This window comes from Akebia trifoliata, chromosome 7 (genome assembly GCF_017979445.1).
Source record: "Akebia trifoliata isolate Shusen 1 chromosome 7, ASM1797944v1, whole genome shotgun sequence".
NCBI classification, from domain to species: Eukaryota; Viridiplantae; Streptophyta; class Magnoliopsida; order Ranunculales; family Lardizabalaceae; genus Akebia; species Akebia trifoliata.
In genome coordinates, this window is record NC_141381.1 from 26669547 (window position 1) to 26688189 (window position 18643).

Genomic DNA, 18643 nt, shown 5'->3' on the forward strand with positions numbered 1-18643 from the left:
TGATTGTGGTTTTCAAAGATAATGAAATACTTCTTTGGCTTTGATCTTCCACCTAAGATGAATATAAACTGATCAAAATACCCTCAACTTTTACTCTTCCCCCAAAAAATAAAAACCTTCAACTTCTATAGTAAAAAAAAATTTGTCTGCTTCATCTTCAACCTTAAGTTTCTATCTCCTTCAAGTTTCAAGTCAAGAACAAGATACAGTTTTGGAAAGATTGAAGATAATTAATGTTAGAATGAAAAATGAAGAATTTCAGTAAGAGGTTTAGGAGGTTAAAATAATTGTCTTAGAGATTAAATATAATGGATTTTGGGGTGGGGAGGGAATCAATGGTTTTTGGCAAGAGGTTGAAGATTATGGTATTTTGGTCATTTTATTTAGTCTCTCTATGAAGACCCATGTCCTTTTAAAATCCAACGGATTCTCTAATTTTTTTTTTTTTTTTTAATAAAAAAAAATACTGGAAGAGATATCCCAAAATTAACAAATAGTCAAAGGAAGCATTTATTTGGCCCATGCATTGCCACATGAATTTTTTATTTTTTTTTAAAAAAAAAAAAAAGTGTTTAGTCAAGGTTTTCACCTTAGAATATTTCTATAATTAATGTAAACAATTATTTGAAAAATATAAATAAATAGTCTTTTTATAATCTTCGACATATGATCACCATGTATTAGACTTTGTAGAAGTTGATAAATCGTTTTCTTGTCGTTAAGCTCAAGAAGTGAACCAAGAATTCCCTTTTTTTCATCATCAATCGAATTACTATCCACAACCAGGAATTGTGTCATTTAAAGGCATTTTTACAATTCAAAAATAATTAACTAAGGTGGAATTGTGTTTTTGTAATCACACTTCTCTAATTATAATAGTAAATATTTAATTACTTTTGAATGTGCAATATAGCTAATAGAGTAATGTTGCAGTGACCTCAAGATTGTACCTCACATCGCACTTTCCTAACGTTGAAGTGTGCATGAACCATTGGAGCTTTTTCACTTGTATCTCAATGAAAAGCATCTATGGTTTCTACACATTTCCGTGATAAGAAAGTGCGATATGAGGTACAATCTAATAAATTTGGGGGTCCTACTCAAAATCAATTAGCAATGAGTGGAGAGATCCAGGATCTTATAAGGAGAGAGACAAGGCAATTTGTGTTCAATGTGGGACTAAACTCAACATGCACCCGCACGTGTAAGCTGGACCGGGCCAAAGCACGTCGAGATATGAACTGGGTGACGTAGAAGAAAGAAAGGCCTACTCTGATACCGATAAATTTAGGGGTCAAACTTAAAACTAATTGACAATTAGTAGAGAGGCCTAGGAGCTTGTAAGAAGAGAGACACAAAAGTTTGTGTCCGATGTAGGACTAAACTCAACACAATCTTGAGGTCACTCCAACACGACTTTAGCTAATAACATCTTAGTTTTCTTTTATTCTTTTTTGTCGGAGAGAGTTTCTTTGAATGAAAGAGCTTTTTTCCTACTAAGTTTTATGGACTTAATATAAAATTTATTGAATTGGTATAGCAATTATATTGCTTTTGTATTTCATCGTGGTTGGGACTTGAGAGTAAAAAAATTTAAAATTTTAATGATTAATAATATTTTTTATTGGAATGAAAATATTTACAACAGATTGGGATACTCTTGGTAATGTCATGAGTATTGTCCAGGACACTCGCTAGGACACATAGGGACATTGGGGTCATATCCATCGATGTGGAGTTCCTGCCCCAGTTTATTATTCATGGGTTGTTGTCAATGATCATGCTATCCGTGCCCATGGCAATGCTCATGTGGATCACACCCATATGACTGTCTTGCCCACTTTTGACCCTGGTCGCACCCATGACAACGCCATTCCTGTAAAGATCTAGGTGGGAGCTTACTAACGCCTTTTCTCATCTCAAGACTACTTATCAATCAAAATTACAATAGTTGGATTTCACACTTCCATAATCAGGACGCAACGCTGTGTATTTCTGAGTGACATACATTTGACATTTTACTACCAACAATATGTAGTCAATTTTGGGTGGGCACCTAAGGTAACCAAATCCATTATGATCAGCCCAATGTCAAAACACATTGGGGATAGGTAATTTAAACTAGATCAAGGGAATTAGCTTGTGTACAGTACAAGCACCACAAGGGATTATATCTCTACTGCACAAAAACACTAAACCAAACAAGATCGGCTCAATCACATGTCAGATCCCCCAATCAATATGCAGAGTAATCACAATGTATGGGAAAAGAAACATTAAGCTTTGGGTGCCTAACAGAAAATAAATGGACCCAATGAAAGCCCACAAAAACAGAATCAGAATGTTAGTATTGAAAAAAAAAATTGCATTTTACAGAGAATCCCTAGTCCTAACCTTTCATCAATGGGACAACAGTTTAATCAACCACAGTAGTTTACACAGCCATCCTCTCCCTTTAAGTTATCTCCTACCCTTCACGGAATGACCTGTCCTTATGTGTTCAGTTGAGCCCACATCCCACTGCACCATCTTGCACCCTTTCCACGGGCACTTCAAGGGACGATCATCCATGTGGACTCGTCTATGCTGCACCAGATACTTGTGAGAGAAAAACTTCTTCCCGCAACCCTTGACTGGACAGATGTTGCGCTTGTGCAGCATCAGATCTTGCTTTGAGCTGAAGCCCATAGTGCACCCTTCCATATCACATGGGTATTCTGCTTCCTCGTCCTTTACTACGTCATTACTACTAGCCGTTGCTTTCTTCACTTTCTTCGCTTTATTCTTCTTTCCTTGCTTCTTGCCTGCTGATTTTTCTTTAAATTCTTCAGCAGGCTTTGATGGTCTTCTTCTAAGGCGAGTACTGGGCCCACCTTCAAACTCGTCTTTTATATTTGAATCATATTGTTGAATATCCTTCACTCTATTGCTACGAAGCTTTGGAGTCTCGTGTTTTGTTTGCCCACTTCTGAGAATCCTCCCACATAGCAGAGTGGAATCATTTTCAGCTTCAATTGAGTTTTGGGAAAATTTGGAACTCTTGGTTGCCTCTTCGTTGAATATTTCTTTCCTCTTTCGTCCTTGCTTTCTATCTATAGTGGCGGCTAAACCTGGTGAGGAGCTCTTTTCCGGAGGCGGTGGTTGTTCTATCTTGAGTCTTGTGTCGGGTTTCTTCTCAAGCTTTGAATTTGGTGTTGCTCGAGCAAGGGACCTTGTAGAATCTTCTTCTTGGGTCTCTCTCTGAGCCAAATAGGGATGAACCTGGTTCGACATCCAGACCTTCCCACACCATTTCCCTGCAACTACTATTTTCTTTTGCTTACTGGAACCCTTCCCAGAAACCTTAGGTTTCGTGGGGGAATTAGTCGGAGAATTGAGACCAAATGCCTTGTATATGACTGAATTGTATGGGATTTGCTTGGTGTAGAGAGGTGACCGGCTGAGATTGGCACTGTAATACAGATTGATACCCAGCTTTACAGCCCAGTCCCCATTACCAGGTATAGCTTCCTCTTCATCCAGAGCTGATCGGATTCTCTCTCGATCCTCTTTGGTAGGCTCTCTTAACACAATGTCTTTCCAGAGATAATTGTTTCCCAATTCTTCTGCCAATGATTTTGCTTCTGCTTCTAATTTAGGATAATCTACAAGTGTTGTCACAGCAAAATGAAGAGAGAATCAAGGATGGTAATAGTTGCGTATTGAATGTGTTACAATGCTTTGTAATGTAGAAGTAATTAATTACTTGAACCAAAATTTTGTAATGCTTGAATGGTGTGTTGTCATCTTTAATTAGGGTGCGATAAATAATTTAAGAGCTTGTGGTGTACTAAGTAAAAGTTGGGGTGCCAATAGCAACTCTATTTGTTTTTTAATGAGTATTTTCCTTGTGCTAACCACAGACGAGCTCAAATAACGAATGAGTTTAACACAAAGCAAAAACTACCAACACAATGTAATATAACATGAAAAAACAAAAATAAATACTACTAACACTCACCTGGATGACACAAAAGTAGCATATGAACTCCACCAATTGGTCGAAGCTGCTTTTCAACTTCCATGGCATGGTCAAGACAAAATATATGCTTTCTAGAAGAATCTACATCGGATCTTTGCATTAGCGATGTATTTCTGTTCTTCATTGATATATCAACATTGCCAAACTTGGTTGATTCACCAAACGAGTCAGCTGGGGGACAATTTGACATGGCACGTGAAGAATTTGAAGACAGCGAGAAATCTAAAGCCGAAGACTCTATCCTTTCCATCTTCGTATCACTCTGCCTCCCAAACATTGTATCTTTATGTGAACCCTTTAAACAATTTGTTTCCACTGACACAAGAGTCTCCATGTCACTCTCTCGAGAGTAATTTAAAGGCCGTTGACTTCTACCTTTGATACTAGAGCTTGTACGTCTACATTTCCAATGGGAAGCACCGGTGAATTGAGAAATTTGGACAGAAACGTCATTCCCAGAGTCTAGCCTTGCAGAATGAGAATTAATCCCAGCTGTTCCATCCTCATGGTCAGACAATTTCTCACTAGACGGTGATGAACAGTCTCCAATATCATTTTCATCAACACTCGCATCATGCATCTTTTCAATTTGCTCATCTTCAGAGTCCGATGAGTTCCCATATGCAAAAGCTAGTAGATCAAGAGAGGAAACGGCTTTCTGGGCTGAAGTATCTGAAACTGCTTCAACCCTTTGATCTGCCACTCGAACTTGATAATCACCAGATTGGACTGGGACATCATATAGACCATCCTGGTAACTTTCCTTCATCCGTCCTGCATCAAAAGACATAGTTTTACCATTGAGGAAGTCAAGACGTGTCACGACTACATATTTGAAATAACTATAACCGCTACATGCCATATTCCAAGTAACCCAATTTCTAGGATCTTCCAATTGTAGCAACTTTTACATGGGCCAACCCAAGGAATCGCCAAACATTTGGACATTCTGGATTACAGAGCATATGTACCACATGCATCCCACTAGTATGTTAGGGAGGAAAAAGTAAGAAATAAATAAATAAAGAACAAACCCCATTACCAGTACAACGTAGACCTCTATGATGATATCCAATTCGTTGGTTCTAGTCTGAACAATGAACTGGCACAAATCGAACCAGTTCGCGTTACGGTTCGTTCTGGGTTAGTAAAATCAAGCGAACCATGTACCCACCAAATTTTGATTGAGTTTGGCGAACTGAACAATTTGGTTCATTGAACCAAACAGGTCTTCAAGTGGTTCAGTTTATTTATATTTTTTCTGTTGTTTATATTTAGAATTTGGATTAATATACTTGAACTATATGTATATGCACAAGCAAACCAAGCTAACGAACTGATCTAGGGAACCAAAGCGAACCAAGAAACAAATTATCTCTAACTACCCCTACGAATAGGGTTCATTCTAGAGTGGCAACCAAGAACCCACATTCAAACCAAGCAAACCGACGAACCAGGTAACATAGACATAGATCATGCAATGCATTCATGTGGTTATGAAGAATAAAAAATAAACGTCGGAACCGCAGCTTACCTGGATTATAATTTAGCTCAGACGTATTTTCATTTCTATTAGCAATAGTACATATGTCATTAGGTACTCCAGAACCCACATCCCAATCATTAAAAAAGCTGCAATCAGCAGATGCGAAGTATCTGGCAGCTGCTTCTCTGGGCTGAATGACAGCTGCGCATGCAAAGCTCAGTATCCCACACATGACACATGAAAAAAGTCCCTGATCTAACAAACCGGCACCTTGAGAAGCACTTCTTTTTTCAGAATCAGTGTCGAGCATCTCAGAAATGGATTTGCTCAAATCATTATTTCCACAATGGCCATATTTTCCAGATAAATGGGCAAGCCCACCACCTTTGAACATAGAACTAGATTTCCTTTCCACGGAATGAAAACCACTCAAATGACTCGGCTGCAAATTCCTGTCTAGCATGAACTCATCTGAAGGTAAAATTCTCAACGCTTCCGCTTCTTCCTCGTTATTGCATAAACCAAGTGACAACCTGGGTTTTACCTTAATTTGGGAACCAACACGTAAATTTGAACATTCAAATATTTCTGCAGAATTTTGTGGAAGAAGTACACAAGATGATCCCTGTTCCATAAGAACATGAAGAAGGTCATTATTTTGTATCATGTTTTGCATAAATAACTCTTTGATCATGGTTTCTCCTTCTCCCTTCTTCCGATCTTTTAGTCTGGAGCTGCGAGGTTCAGTACCGATGCTCATAGGAATCCTGCACACAAAAATTGAGTTATGTATAGACTTAGATTATAAAAAGATTATCTCTAGCTTAAATTGCAATTCCAGCTTCCTATTTTACAGGTGTGACAAACTAATGTATGTGTCAACGACAGCCTTTGGACTTGGGATCCATATCCAAATACTGATTCAGGAAACAAGGCTTGAAGGTATGGTAACTTCCAAGTCTATCTTAATCACACAGAATCATAAAAAATACAGGGTAAAAGTTATGCATAGAAATTGAAAATGAAATAAATGCACCAAAGTTAAATGTTTATATTACAAAAAATAGAGAGTAAAAGTTATATCTCTGTAGAGACAGAATTAAATGTTTATATTACAGAAATATTAGCATAACGAGGAAATGGGATTGACACGTTAATTAAATCAGAAAATTTTGAAGAACCATTTAGAAGCCACTTCTCAAAGAGGTTAATCCAGTTTTCGAAAGATTAACCAAGTAATTGTGATGTTACAAAGAAATAAAAATGGAAATACACATGAAATTCTGCCAAACAATTTCAGGACATACCCGCATTTAAGGTGCTGTTACCTTTTATGGGTTCACAAAGAAAGTTGACGGCCAGTAGTAATTCGCTTTATTTCCTTATTGACAAGTAATGAAGCATCCTTTTTTTTTTCTCGATTGATTTGAGCTTTAATGTAAAATGGATGGGTAAGGATGTCAGAATCTGACACAGGTACATGGTGTTATAATCAACAAACTGTGATCAATATCTTGCATGAAGGAAAGATAACTCAGACGCAGTGTGCAAGAGTCAGTGGAGTATCGGAATTAGGGGTGGCAATCTCAACACGACTCAAAAATAACACAAAGTTAGTGGGTTTGGGTCATAATAGTGTCAACCCGTCTAACACGATTATTAAATGGGTTGGGTTGGGTTCTAGGTGTCAACCCGCCTAACCAGTTTAGACACGTTTGGTTATTCTGTCATTAACGTGTAATTTTAAATATACCAACAATTATTTAAGAATTTTTTAAATTACTCATTTTTTCCTAGAATTTTTTCATAATACAATTTTTTTTTATCAAATTCTATAAAATATAAAGGGTGACTTTGTAACTTTATCAATTCTATGAAAAAAAAATTCAAAAGAAAGTTATTTTTCACCATTGAACTTAGTTGACAGTTGTGTGACTTTGTTTTTAGTAATGATATTTTATTTTTGGTGGTCAAAATGGAAATTAATTTTTCCTATAAAGATTAGTATTTTATTAAATAGGTTATATATGGGTTGGGTCAGGTATACCTATTTATAAATGGGTTGGGTTTGGGTTTGGTAAATTTTCATAATACCCTTACCTCAACACGACCCGACCCATTGCCACCCTCAATCGGAATCCAATAATTTCGACAGAATAATTCACCCTTTTAGAAGAGTCTATGAAATGTAGGAGCTCAATGGTTTCAAGCCATGCTTAAAAAAAAAGAAAAAAGAAATAGAAAAAACTATAACTTCAGATTCAGATACACATCATTAACAATATGGATTAAACGTATTGCTTTGTCTCAATATGTCTTGGTTGATATGTCTCATTCTTGTTAGGTACATTGCCTCAAACTACAAAATAAATTTAAGTAATTAAGAATTCCATTTGTAAATGATGGATAAGATCTTAGATGATGTTGATGATGATCAGGGTAAGGGAGAGGTAATGGTTACACAAGTTAAAGTGGGAAGAACACCTAGGAGGAAGAAAGGTTCCCTGAGAGAGAAAATGATGAGAGAACTAAGAATCAAATTAGGGTTAGAAAGTGAATCCTCTCCTTCTGTTTCTCTAATGTCTTATTTATAGGCAGAGAGAGGAATGAAATGACTTAAACGCCCTTCTTTCTCATCTAATGACCTATATTGTAATGTATTTATTAAGCAAGACGCCAAATTGGCGATTGAACAGGTTTTGATAGTCTCTCAACCTCCAAACCTATGTCCTCTTTGTCCCCCCATGTTAATTGAGATTTTCCACCTTATTTATTGTCAGTCCACATGGCACACACGTGGACTGATTCATTTTACACCATTTATACTTATACTATGTGTTATGAAAAGTCTATTTCACCGAACTTCAGACTTCTAACTTGACTATTAAGTAGTATTTTTTTTTTTTTAATAGGTAAACAAAATTTATTGACAAAAGTAAAGCATAGGGCGGTCAAGATGACCCACCATAGATACAAGAGAGAAAAACAAACGAAAAATAGATGAAATATAGGCTAGGGATTCTCAAATAGCACAAAGTGCGTCCCATCTAAAAACAAAATCTTCAGGAAAAAAACCCTTTAAAATCTACCTCCCTCTTAAACCAATAAAACAACAACCCGAAAACTAACAAGATCATATCTTGATGGTTCATTACTTCTTTCCAACCAAGAGCCCCAACAAATAGCAAAAGGAATCAAATCCCAAAGCTATCTTTTCCTGCCAAAATAAATATTTGAATTCCAAGACGAAAAAAGGATTAGAGTATCATTTGGAAAGATAATTTTTTTTTAATGAGCTTAAAAAATGGGACCACACACGACTTACAAAAGGACATTGAATGAGGATATGATCGATGGAATCGCCAATTTTGTAGCATAAGCCACAAAAGTTTGGCATTATGAAGCCTCGTCTAATAAGATGATCAAGAGTAAGAAGCTTGCTCGAAACTACGAAGCACACAAAGAGAGAAATTTTTGAAGGCACCTTCGACCCCAAATTGAATTTACCGGAAAAGAAACCCCCCTTTGGGGAACCAAATTTTCTCAAAAAGAACTCACCGAGAAACATCTCTTTTTTGAGCAAGTTCATTTCCAACTATCATTCTCAGAAGGTTCCAACCGTAAATTGTCCAGTTTGGAGGATAGGTTTGCTAACTCCTGAATTTCCAATCGTTGAAAGCCCTTCTAAAACTCAAGTTCCACAAAGTATCAGTCCCATTGCAAATCCAAAACTCGAAAATAGGCAAATCTTTTTTGGAGGATTAATCGTAAAGAAATGGAAATTGTGCCGATAAGGAGGTATCACCGTCCCACTTATCCTCCCAAAAGTGAATCCTTTCCCCATTCACAACACTAAATGCTAACTGTTTCCTGAAATCGTGAATTGCCTTAAGAATACCCTCCAGATTTCATACCCAAAAGTATTTCTAGCCTCTCCACTTTCCCAACCAAATCTTTTTTCTCCAAACTTCGCTTGAATAACTTTTCTCTACAAACTATTTCTTTCCTTCCCAAAAAGCCACAACCATTTTCCAAGTAAGGAAATGTTTTTCATCCTAAAACCTTTTAAACCTACACCCCCTTTTTGACTTTGGAGCAAAGATAATCTTTCAATTAACCAAATGGTATTTGCGCTTACCTTCTTTATCATTCCAAAGGAAATCTCTGATCATTTTTTTCAATTTTACTTCTACACTCCTAGGCAAGGTGAACATGGAAAGATAGTACACCGGATTGCTTTCCAATGTACTTCTAATTAGGGTCATCTTTCCACCTTTGGAGCATAGTTACTAAAGTCGCCGACTTTTTCAAAAAAGCATATTTAAATCACAATTTTAAAGACTGACGATTAAATCATGACTTTTTGAAAAAGTCGTGATTTAAACACACAAAAAATGTATATATATTTTTTTGTTGAGCAAGTTATTTTAAAAAAAGTTTTTTTAAAGACCATTTATTCTTAAGTTTAAAATAGGATTTGATGATATAAATGATAACATCACTTAATAGAAAACAATAGTCTTAACACTATTTCGATTTTCTCTTAATTTTTTTGTTTTTTCCCTTGCCGACTTATTCCCGAGCCTTGACTTGTTGACTATGCTTTGGAGAGGTACTTTGTTTTCCAAGAGCTAAGCCTCTTCCCCAATCTTTCGATCACTAGGTTCCAAATCACGATGCTTTTGTAGCTAGCTCCCAACAGAAATCCTAGATATTTAGAGGGAAATGAGTCCACCTGATAACCAAACATCATTGCCCACCCAGCAAGTTCCGGAACCGGGCCCACCCCATACATCTTACTCTTCCGCAAATTTACCTTAAGCCCTGAGATCTCCTTTAAGCAATAAATAAGGCCCCTTAAGACTCTAACCTGATGTAGAGAAGTTCCCAAGACCACATTAAGAAGTAGTATTTTAACATAATATTCATTTCTATCAGATTTTTCCAATGTACCATTCCATCTCATTATGTCAGATTACCTAGAAGCCGAGTGAGACCACAGTGTTAAACCACATAAAGAGAAATAAAAGATGAATGACAGTTCAACCCATTCAAACAGATCTAGTTGCGGTCTTGTACACCCACTATCATTTCCATATTATTGAACATCTAAATTTGAAGGTCTAGCGAAAAGAAGAGCACGAACACAAGGAAATAAAAGAAATTATATTTTAAGTTTCATGGGGAAACAAGGTATTCCTCAAAAGTGAGATAGAAAAAACCTTGAACATAATGTCAGTGCAAGTGCATAGAGCAGCTGAAAATGAGACACCATGGGAGGGTAATTGATTGAAGCCCTACGGATTGCAGCTTCTTTTGCAACCTTCAACCATCCAGGAGTTGCAATATTCGCTGCCTCGCCACAATTAAATCCTACAATGCAAAATCAAATGAAGGGCATAAGAAGTCCAACCTGTAGAAAACAAATTTTACTTTTATCAAGTAGCACTAGAGCATATGTTCTAGATATATACTAAACGAAGGCGTCATTTGATATTAGCAGTAATTAGAAAAGCAAGATCATTTGAAACTAAAATATCAAATTGCAACCAAGTGAAAACCACAATGACACATGATCGGTGATCAGCATAAGCGTTCCCGAGCTTAAATGCGGAGAAACAAATATCTGGCAAAAGGATCCAGAGAGTTACCAAACCTCAGATAAGATTTAAGTACATTTCTCTCTATCAACTGAAAACGAAAATTTCATTAAAAATGAGATTTTACAGAACAGAACCTTTTGAAAGGTTGAACAGTGTCAGAATAATTGAAAAGTTCTAACAATATGTTCAAGAAAATATAATGAACCAACATACAAATGGAACATTTATTTTGTGTGATCTCATAGCAAAAGCTCCAAGTGAAGGATAGCCTCACCATGGCTGAACCCTGAATGATAGGCTCCTGGGAAAGTGACCACAAACTCTCCAACATTTTGCACCAATCTGATATGAAGATGACTAAATAATGTAAGCAAGCAAAGAAATATGCATGCCACCAGCCAAAGCAAAAAAAATTAAAAATTGTGTGGAAATTGAAAACACCCTCAAGCTCTGAAAACAGTGTAACCTGCAACAAGGAATTCCAGCACCAATAAGTACTTCAGGAGACATGACTGTAGTCTTCTCACCAAGAGTAGCAAAAGTAACTGCCACCACAAAGTCCAAGGAATTTAAAATTAGTTATTAGGTAGAGTAAGAGAAAGTGTACACAATTCACCAATTATCCAAGAAAACCATCCACTTTAACTGCAAAAGTGTTAGAACTTAGACCTACACAAGGAGAGACTAGTATTCAAATTTCCCAGCAAATATTTTTAAAATTACAGAATAAGTCCATTGGCTACAAACTAAGGTGTTAAATCTCTATTTGAAGATGCTTGCAGCCGCTCATGTGCAACCAGAAAAATAGGCACCACCATCTTTGGATACCCAAAATAAACACCAAACTCAATCTGAGTTTCTAAGAGTTTGTGCACTGGTTTACAGACTTTATGCAAATCTCTGTTGATTCCCCATGTTTGGCCAACAAAACCAATGAAACCAAACACATATCCTGCCTGAAAATTTGATAAAGCTGATTGAAAAAGAGTATCTCTAGAAGGTAGAAAAAAAAAAAAGAAGAAAGCCTTGTAAGAATTTGTCACACCCAGAATTTCGAATCCAAGGACCCGTCTCAATTTCTCGGTCCAATTCCAATATCCAAAACCCAGGTGTGATTGACATGACATTTAATTCAGTTTAATAACATTAATTAGATTAAAATCAAATCAATAAAAAAAATACGGACATATTAATCTCTAACAGCTAACTAGTTTTGGGATACCTACGATTTTGAAAAATCATACAACGGTATAAAAAATTTATATTGATATCCATAAAACCAATTCGAAAACTTTAATAAAACTATAAATACTTTTAAAATATGTTCATGACTCATAAAAAAACTAAACATCTCTAAAATAATAAAATCTATTTTTTTCCCTAACCTGCCAACATTCAATGAACTCAGAAAACTCTAATTTGTATGATTTTTAAAGAATTCGTTATAAATCCAAATCAAGTAATCTCGGAGTCTATATTCAAGAGTAAAAATTAAGGATCATGAAAATAATAAATAAATAATCCAATATATATTATTTTCAATGAGAATGTATTAAAATATAAGTTTTAATTGAAAATTCCTGCACATCGTGAATCTTGAGATGCGTTCAGTGTAAAAATCATATAAATTTCATTTTATCACAAATAATTATGAAATCAAAACTGCGTAAAAATAGATAGAAAACTCCACAACTTCCATATTTTACACTTTTCCAAAATATGAATAAAAATATGTGTGATTTTGACTAGAAATCAACAATACGGTATTTCAGTAAAGAAAACAGCCATAAATTTTCATCAATGATAAATACGTTTAAAATACCAAACGATCAAGATAATTCCTAAAACAATTCTTACAACTTGTCGGGTATATCAGAAACCTATAATAAAAATTTCTAGTAGAAATTCTATTTATGGAGATCATGAAAATTACAGAAATACATAAGAGTCAAATGATTCCACCAAAACTTTATTTATTCATCAAATCAAATTCGTCTGAAAAAAAATACCATCGATGCATAAATCTCCACTCCAATTTAGAAAAAGAAATTACATCTTAAAATAAATAAATAAAAATAATTAAAAGATGATAAATTCCTAAAATTTATTCTTTACCCCCGTTACTCTAATCTCCCCGATAAACATAACCTAAAAATGTTAATCGCAAGGGTGAGTTTGATAAATCTAATACATTTCACACAAAATCAATTAATCTAAGTATCTTTATTTACAAAACAATTAATGATGCCAAAAATGTGAATGCATGAAATCTACACACCCAAATTGACTATTACCCTGATGAGTCAACCGTTAAGTATGATCCGATCAATTATCCGGCTCGGCCAATCGTTAGGTTATCTCCATACACGAGATCTCATGCACAAGATTTTATCGCTTTTATTTTTCCCAACTATAACTTGATTACATCATTATATGCAATGCATGATTATAATACAATTCATCACACCTTATGCACAAGTATAATCATTCAAGAATTAAATTACAAATCTATATTAACATTCGCAAGCATAATTATTTATCTAAATTTATTTGATATAATTCATCTATAGAATATATATATATATATAAAATTCAATTTCTACTAGAAGGGAAAGAAATTGCAATAAAGTACTTAGCTAATTTTTTTATATGAATTGTACAAGATCTAACAAAACTCCCCTTACCTAAATCGCAATACTCCTCAAATTGGATTTTCTTTACAATAAGAAACTTGGATCCACCTATTCGTTTCCTACATTGTCTAGTTCATCTTCTATGAAGCGCGAATCGATTCCCTTATGAGTTTCATCTCTAAGATCTTGATAAAATCTTTGTAAAAAAATAGGATTTCAATGATGAAACCAGATGACAACAAGTAACAAAGAAACTTAAGAAAGTTGAGAACTACAATAGGATTAGGGTTTTTAATGAGTATTTTCCATGAGATTTTCATGGTTATACGTCTCTCCCAGGAAAAAGGGATTTTGAAATAGTAAAACCATTGCTACATGGGATAACAACTCTCATCTTTTGTAATTACTAAAATAGGATTCTCAAGCCCTACAATTAAATACCCTACAATTCTATTTAATTACAACCTAATGCCATGTTCACATTTAATTCAACCAAATTGACAAAACTACCCTTATTGGTCTTTATTTAATAAATCCCACTAGATTTAATTATTTAAAACCATTGAATTAATTAAAATTACCAATCTACCCTTTAAAATAATTATTTAATATTGGGATATTACAGAATCAAAGGTGGGAGATGAAAAAGAAAGTAAAATAATTTAATGGAGAAAGGGAACCAAAGGGTTCTAAATTCTCAGAAGCCAAAAATAAATAAATAAAAGAACAAATTTGAAGAAAGAAGATGGCTTCCAAACAACAAAAATAAAGTTCAACCTGGATGGAGCTCTCTAACTAGTTTTCTATATAAGTTCTTGTTCTATTTATGTAAGAAAGCCTTGTTCTCGGCTCACCTGGGCTATTATAGATACTTTTTAGACACATTTCTGGCCCTTAGTGACTTTGTGAATGGTTGGTACACGGCCGCCAACTAGTTACACTAGTGAGTATTGAAACTGTCACAATGCACCCACCAAGCTACCTTGTACAGTCCATGTACCAGTACATGGTTCAAAATTTAGTGCCATATAGGAATGCTTTGGTGGAATATTCCAATTTTGGCCAACACCGAGGAAACATTGACTCAATGTCTCGAAACGTTTTGGTTGAGCTGTTTCAGTTTTTCTACTAAGTGAAACATTGCATCAAAATGAGATTTAATTGTTGCCTACAAGCACCCTTTAAGCCACCATATGCTCATGAGTGCATGTTGCACAGTTGGAGAGGGTTGAGCCTGAGACCTCTAGCAAAACTCCTCTTATGAGAAGTCCTATGACCACCATGCCAATTCACTATTTTGTGTCATAAAAGCAACACTATTGTAGACATTTACTTTACCAAAACTCTCTAACATTGAACATTTCTCACAATAAAACCCATTTCTCATTAACATTTAAGCAACCATACAAAATGATCGGCTAGATCCAAAATGGACATCATCAAACCAAATAGGCACCAAAACCATAACCGTAATTAACATCCCAAAAAGGTGAGAAAACAAACAAAAAAAAAAGGAAAAGAAAAAAAAAGGAAGAAGTAAAAGTGGCAACATTTGCCTAGAAAGATGTCTGGCTTAACAAGGGAAAAACATGCATGACATATCAAAAGATAAGCCACCATAACTGAAAGAATAATGTTTGAAATGGAAAGTGAACCCATAAAATAATAGGAAAGCCTGGAATCGCTTGCTAGCACATCAATCAGTCACCACCATAACTAATCAACATTCTTCACGGTTTTAAGTACTTTCTTCAAATTGGGCTACAAAAAAATCTATTAAGAAAGGACTCATTTGCAAAGGAACACACATCTCGATTTTTTTTTTTTTTTGATAAGTTAATTCTTTACAAGACCAGCAATACACGAGCATTAATCCAAAACATCTCGACTAAATGATAACTCTTAAATCTGTAGGACCAAGATGCATCTGCAACACTCGCATAAATTTTCCATTCAGACCATTCATGACAATACAACTAGATTGCCAGTTGACTATGTGATTCAGTCAAGAATTCCTTTCAGGAATAATCCTGATCTCTCAATAACTTGCCTTGGATTACCACTTTCATTAATCAATAACATTTAGCAACTCTATGTCATTATACCTTTTACTAGAATGGAATGTCTCGTAAACAGGTGTAGTCTTTTGCAACAATGTCATCTTCAAGTTCACCTATAAAAAAGAAGAGCTATTTGACAAGACCAGGGAATAATATACAATACAATCTCCTCGACGAAGAAAAACTAAAAAAGGGAACAAGAATTGATCATATCTCTAACTTCCTCTTTGAGAAAGGAAACATAATTACAAATAATCCTCCCTGGTCATCTCAAATCAATCAGTAATCAAATTCCAAATTCTTAGTACAGCAAGTACAGATTTATCAATAAAAGTTTGAATCCCAATTAATTGATACCTATCAACAATGACCACACCAAAATCCACTTTTAACTATACTATCCCTACCAGCTGTAAACTTAGTTTTTAACTCAACCTCCAACCACAACAGCAAGAATCATTAATCCAAAAAGTTTCCTAAGCATCTCAACCTTGCTCCTGCAGACCATGCCTTCCAACCTTTCTCTGTGTAGCACTTGTTCTTCCTTGGCAAGCCTCCACAACTATTTCACTGATAAGAATCCATCAACCAACCTGAAACAACTAATGCCCATCACCATGTAAAACCACCAACCCAACCACATCTCATATGATAATTATTTCTTTGGAAGAAAGTGAAATTGTTCAAAACATGATTTGGACACTAGAATAGACCATCAAATGCATCCACCGACAAGATAGAATAGGTTTTATGGGAGTATCACAACCCACAAAGTTGATTATTCAAGAACGATAAATTTCCTTGCAGAATACAGTGGGCTTCAGAAGTTTTACCAACACAATGTTTTTCGTCCCTAATCAGTAGGTCATTTCATTTATCTTCACTCTCTACCAAAACAAACAATTTTACTTCAAGTGGAGAACAGGACAGTGTGGACACCCTGCACATGCAATATTACTAATAAGAATAAAATAGACAATCCTTCTACATCAAAGCCTGCTTGCAATATTACGTGTAGCAATCTATCCGACTCCCAAAATAGGCACTCCCTTACACTTACACATTGCTCCCACACCACCCAATAAAAAAACCATGGCATTCTCAATTGAAGCTCCAATGAGGGAGAAAATGCACAAAATATGATGGAATCATTGGCAAGCCAGTCAAGGAATTCTCAAGAATTTGCTCATCTACTTCACAGTTCCTCATCTCCACTCATCTGAAGTCCCAAGTCTCAACAACCCACATTAGAATACTTCCTTATTTGATTGATAACCACTTAATGCTGCAAAATTTGATGCCTACATGAGACAAATGTATGAACCTATACAAATTGCCATCTGCCCATGAAGGAAAAACTGGCACAATGCACTTAGAGAAAAAATTCAACAATACTTCAAGAACAATAACAAAAATGAAATTCCACCATGAGAAGGTATATAACATATAGAACAAGAAAACAGGGTATGGCTTATACTTTTTCTTTAATTTCAATTAGTAATGTAACTCACCAAGAGGATTGACCTCTCCTCCATATCCATTCACTCTAATTACGTCCTCGAAAGCAACTCTCGCGTCTCTCGGCACTCCATACCAAGTCTTCCCCGACCCCATATGCATATAATTCAAGCTATGCAAATCATGATCCTCTACATGCCAAGCAAACCAACTAAACAACATTGCCACATACACCATTGGAGAAGTCACACCTGGTATTTCCTCCTTCATAAACCTCAACAAAGACCCTTTTGCCCTCGAAACCCCTCTCATATTCCACGCTGTCTCCCCAACCGTTGCCGCCTCCCCTGCTTCCCGCCATTTCTTTGAGTCAATCGGCACAAAAGCCGATCCAGGCATGTCGTTCGCATACTCCACCGTAAAGGGTTTATCCACACTGGCCTTCCAGAAAAGGGTTTCGATTTCCAGAGCCGAAAATCCTTTTTTTCCACTTTTTTTCAAATGGATTTTCTCAAACTGCTTTGCTTTTGCTTCGAATTGCTGAACAGTGTAGGTTTCTCCGCTCTGCCATACTGGTTTCTGCACAGGTCGAGGTTTTCGAGGGCAGAATCCGATTTGTTGATGTCGGGTGGTGAATGTCGGTTGGGATTTAGGGTTTCGAGCTGAAAGGGAGCGGTTTAGGTTGGAGATGAGGGTTTTTTTGGGTTGTGCAGGTACAGGAGGGATGATCTTGCAAATTCCATAGTTCGATGCCTCTTTTTCGAGTTTGAGAATGTAAGAGATTGGGTCTTCGAATTCTGCTAAGGTTGGATGGTATTCTGGGGCTAGAGGTAGGGTTTTAAGCCATGCAGGAACCTCGGGAGGTTGCTCTGCTACTGATGCTGCCATTAATGGAGGTAGAATTGGAGATGAAGATTGGAATTCTTCATCTGTAGTTTCTGAGACTCATGACACTGAAGTAGTGACAGAGGGAGAGAATAAATAAGAAATTTTCTAGGGTTTCTCTTTGTGTTGCTCTGTTCTCTCTACTCGTCTGTGTTTCTCTGCTCTGCTGCTCTAATAAACAGGGGAAGAGAGAAATCAGGGTAAGTTGGAGATTCGCGAGTTGAGAGAGAGAGAGAGTGAAGAGGGGTTATTCTGACTTAGAGGGATGTTTGGGAAAGCACATTGCTTTTTCAGGTAATTGCAGTTTTGCCATTATATTTTTTGAGCCACTTTCGAAAAATAGTTTTTGTTACGGAAAGATTAAAAAAAAAAAGGATAATTTAGTAACAATTGGTTACTTGAAATATACAAAATTAAGGATTAATCATTCAGCGAAAGTCTATGTCCCATTTATAAAATGATGAATTAACTGTGAAAATTTGATTTTATTCAAATTT

At 35.8% G+C, this 18643-nt stretch overlaps 1 protein-coding gene across 1 annotated transcript; it reads right to left on the minus strand.

The window, feature by feature from the left end:
* Window positions 1–2460: 2460 nt before the first annotated feature.
* Window positions 2461–18385, minus strand: LOC147398653 (lysine-specific demethylase REF6-like). Its single transcript, XM_086446750.1, has 7 exons — window positions 17315–18385; window positions 11577–11655; window positions 11385–11452; window positions 10730–10880; window positions 5556–6274; window positions 4001–4795; window positions 2461–3644 (listed from the first exon to the last, which is right to left on the minus strand). The coding sequence occupies exons 1-7, from the start codon at window positions 18147–18149 to the stop codon at window positions 2461–2463; spliced, it is 3831 nt and encodes a 1276-aa protein (XP_086302876.1). The 5' UTR covers window positions 18150–18385.
* Window positions 18386–18643: the final 258 nt, after the last annotated feature.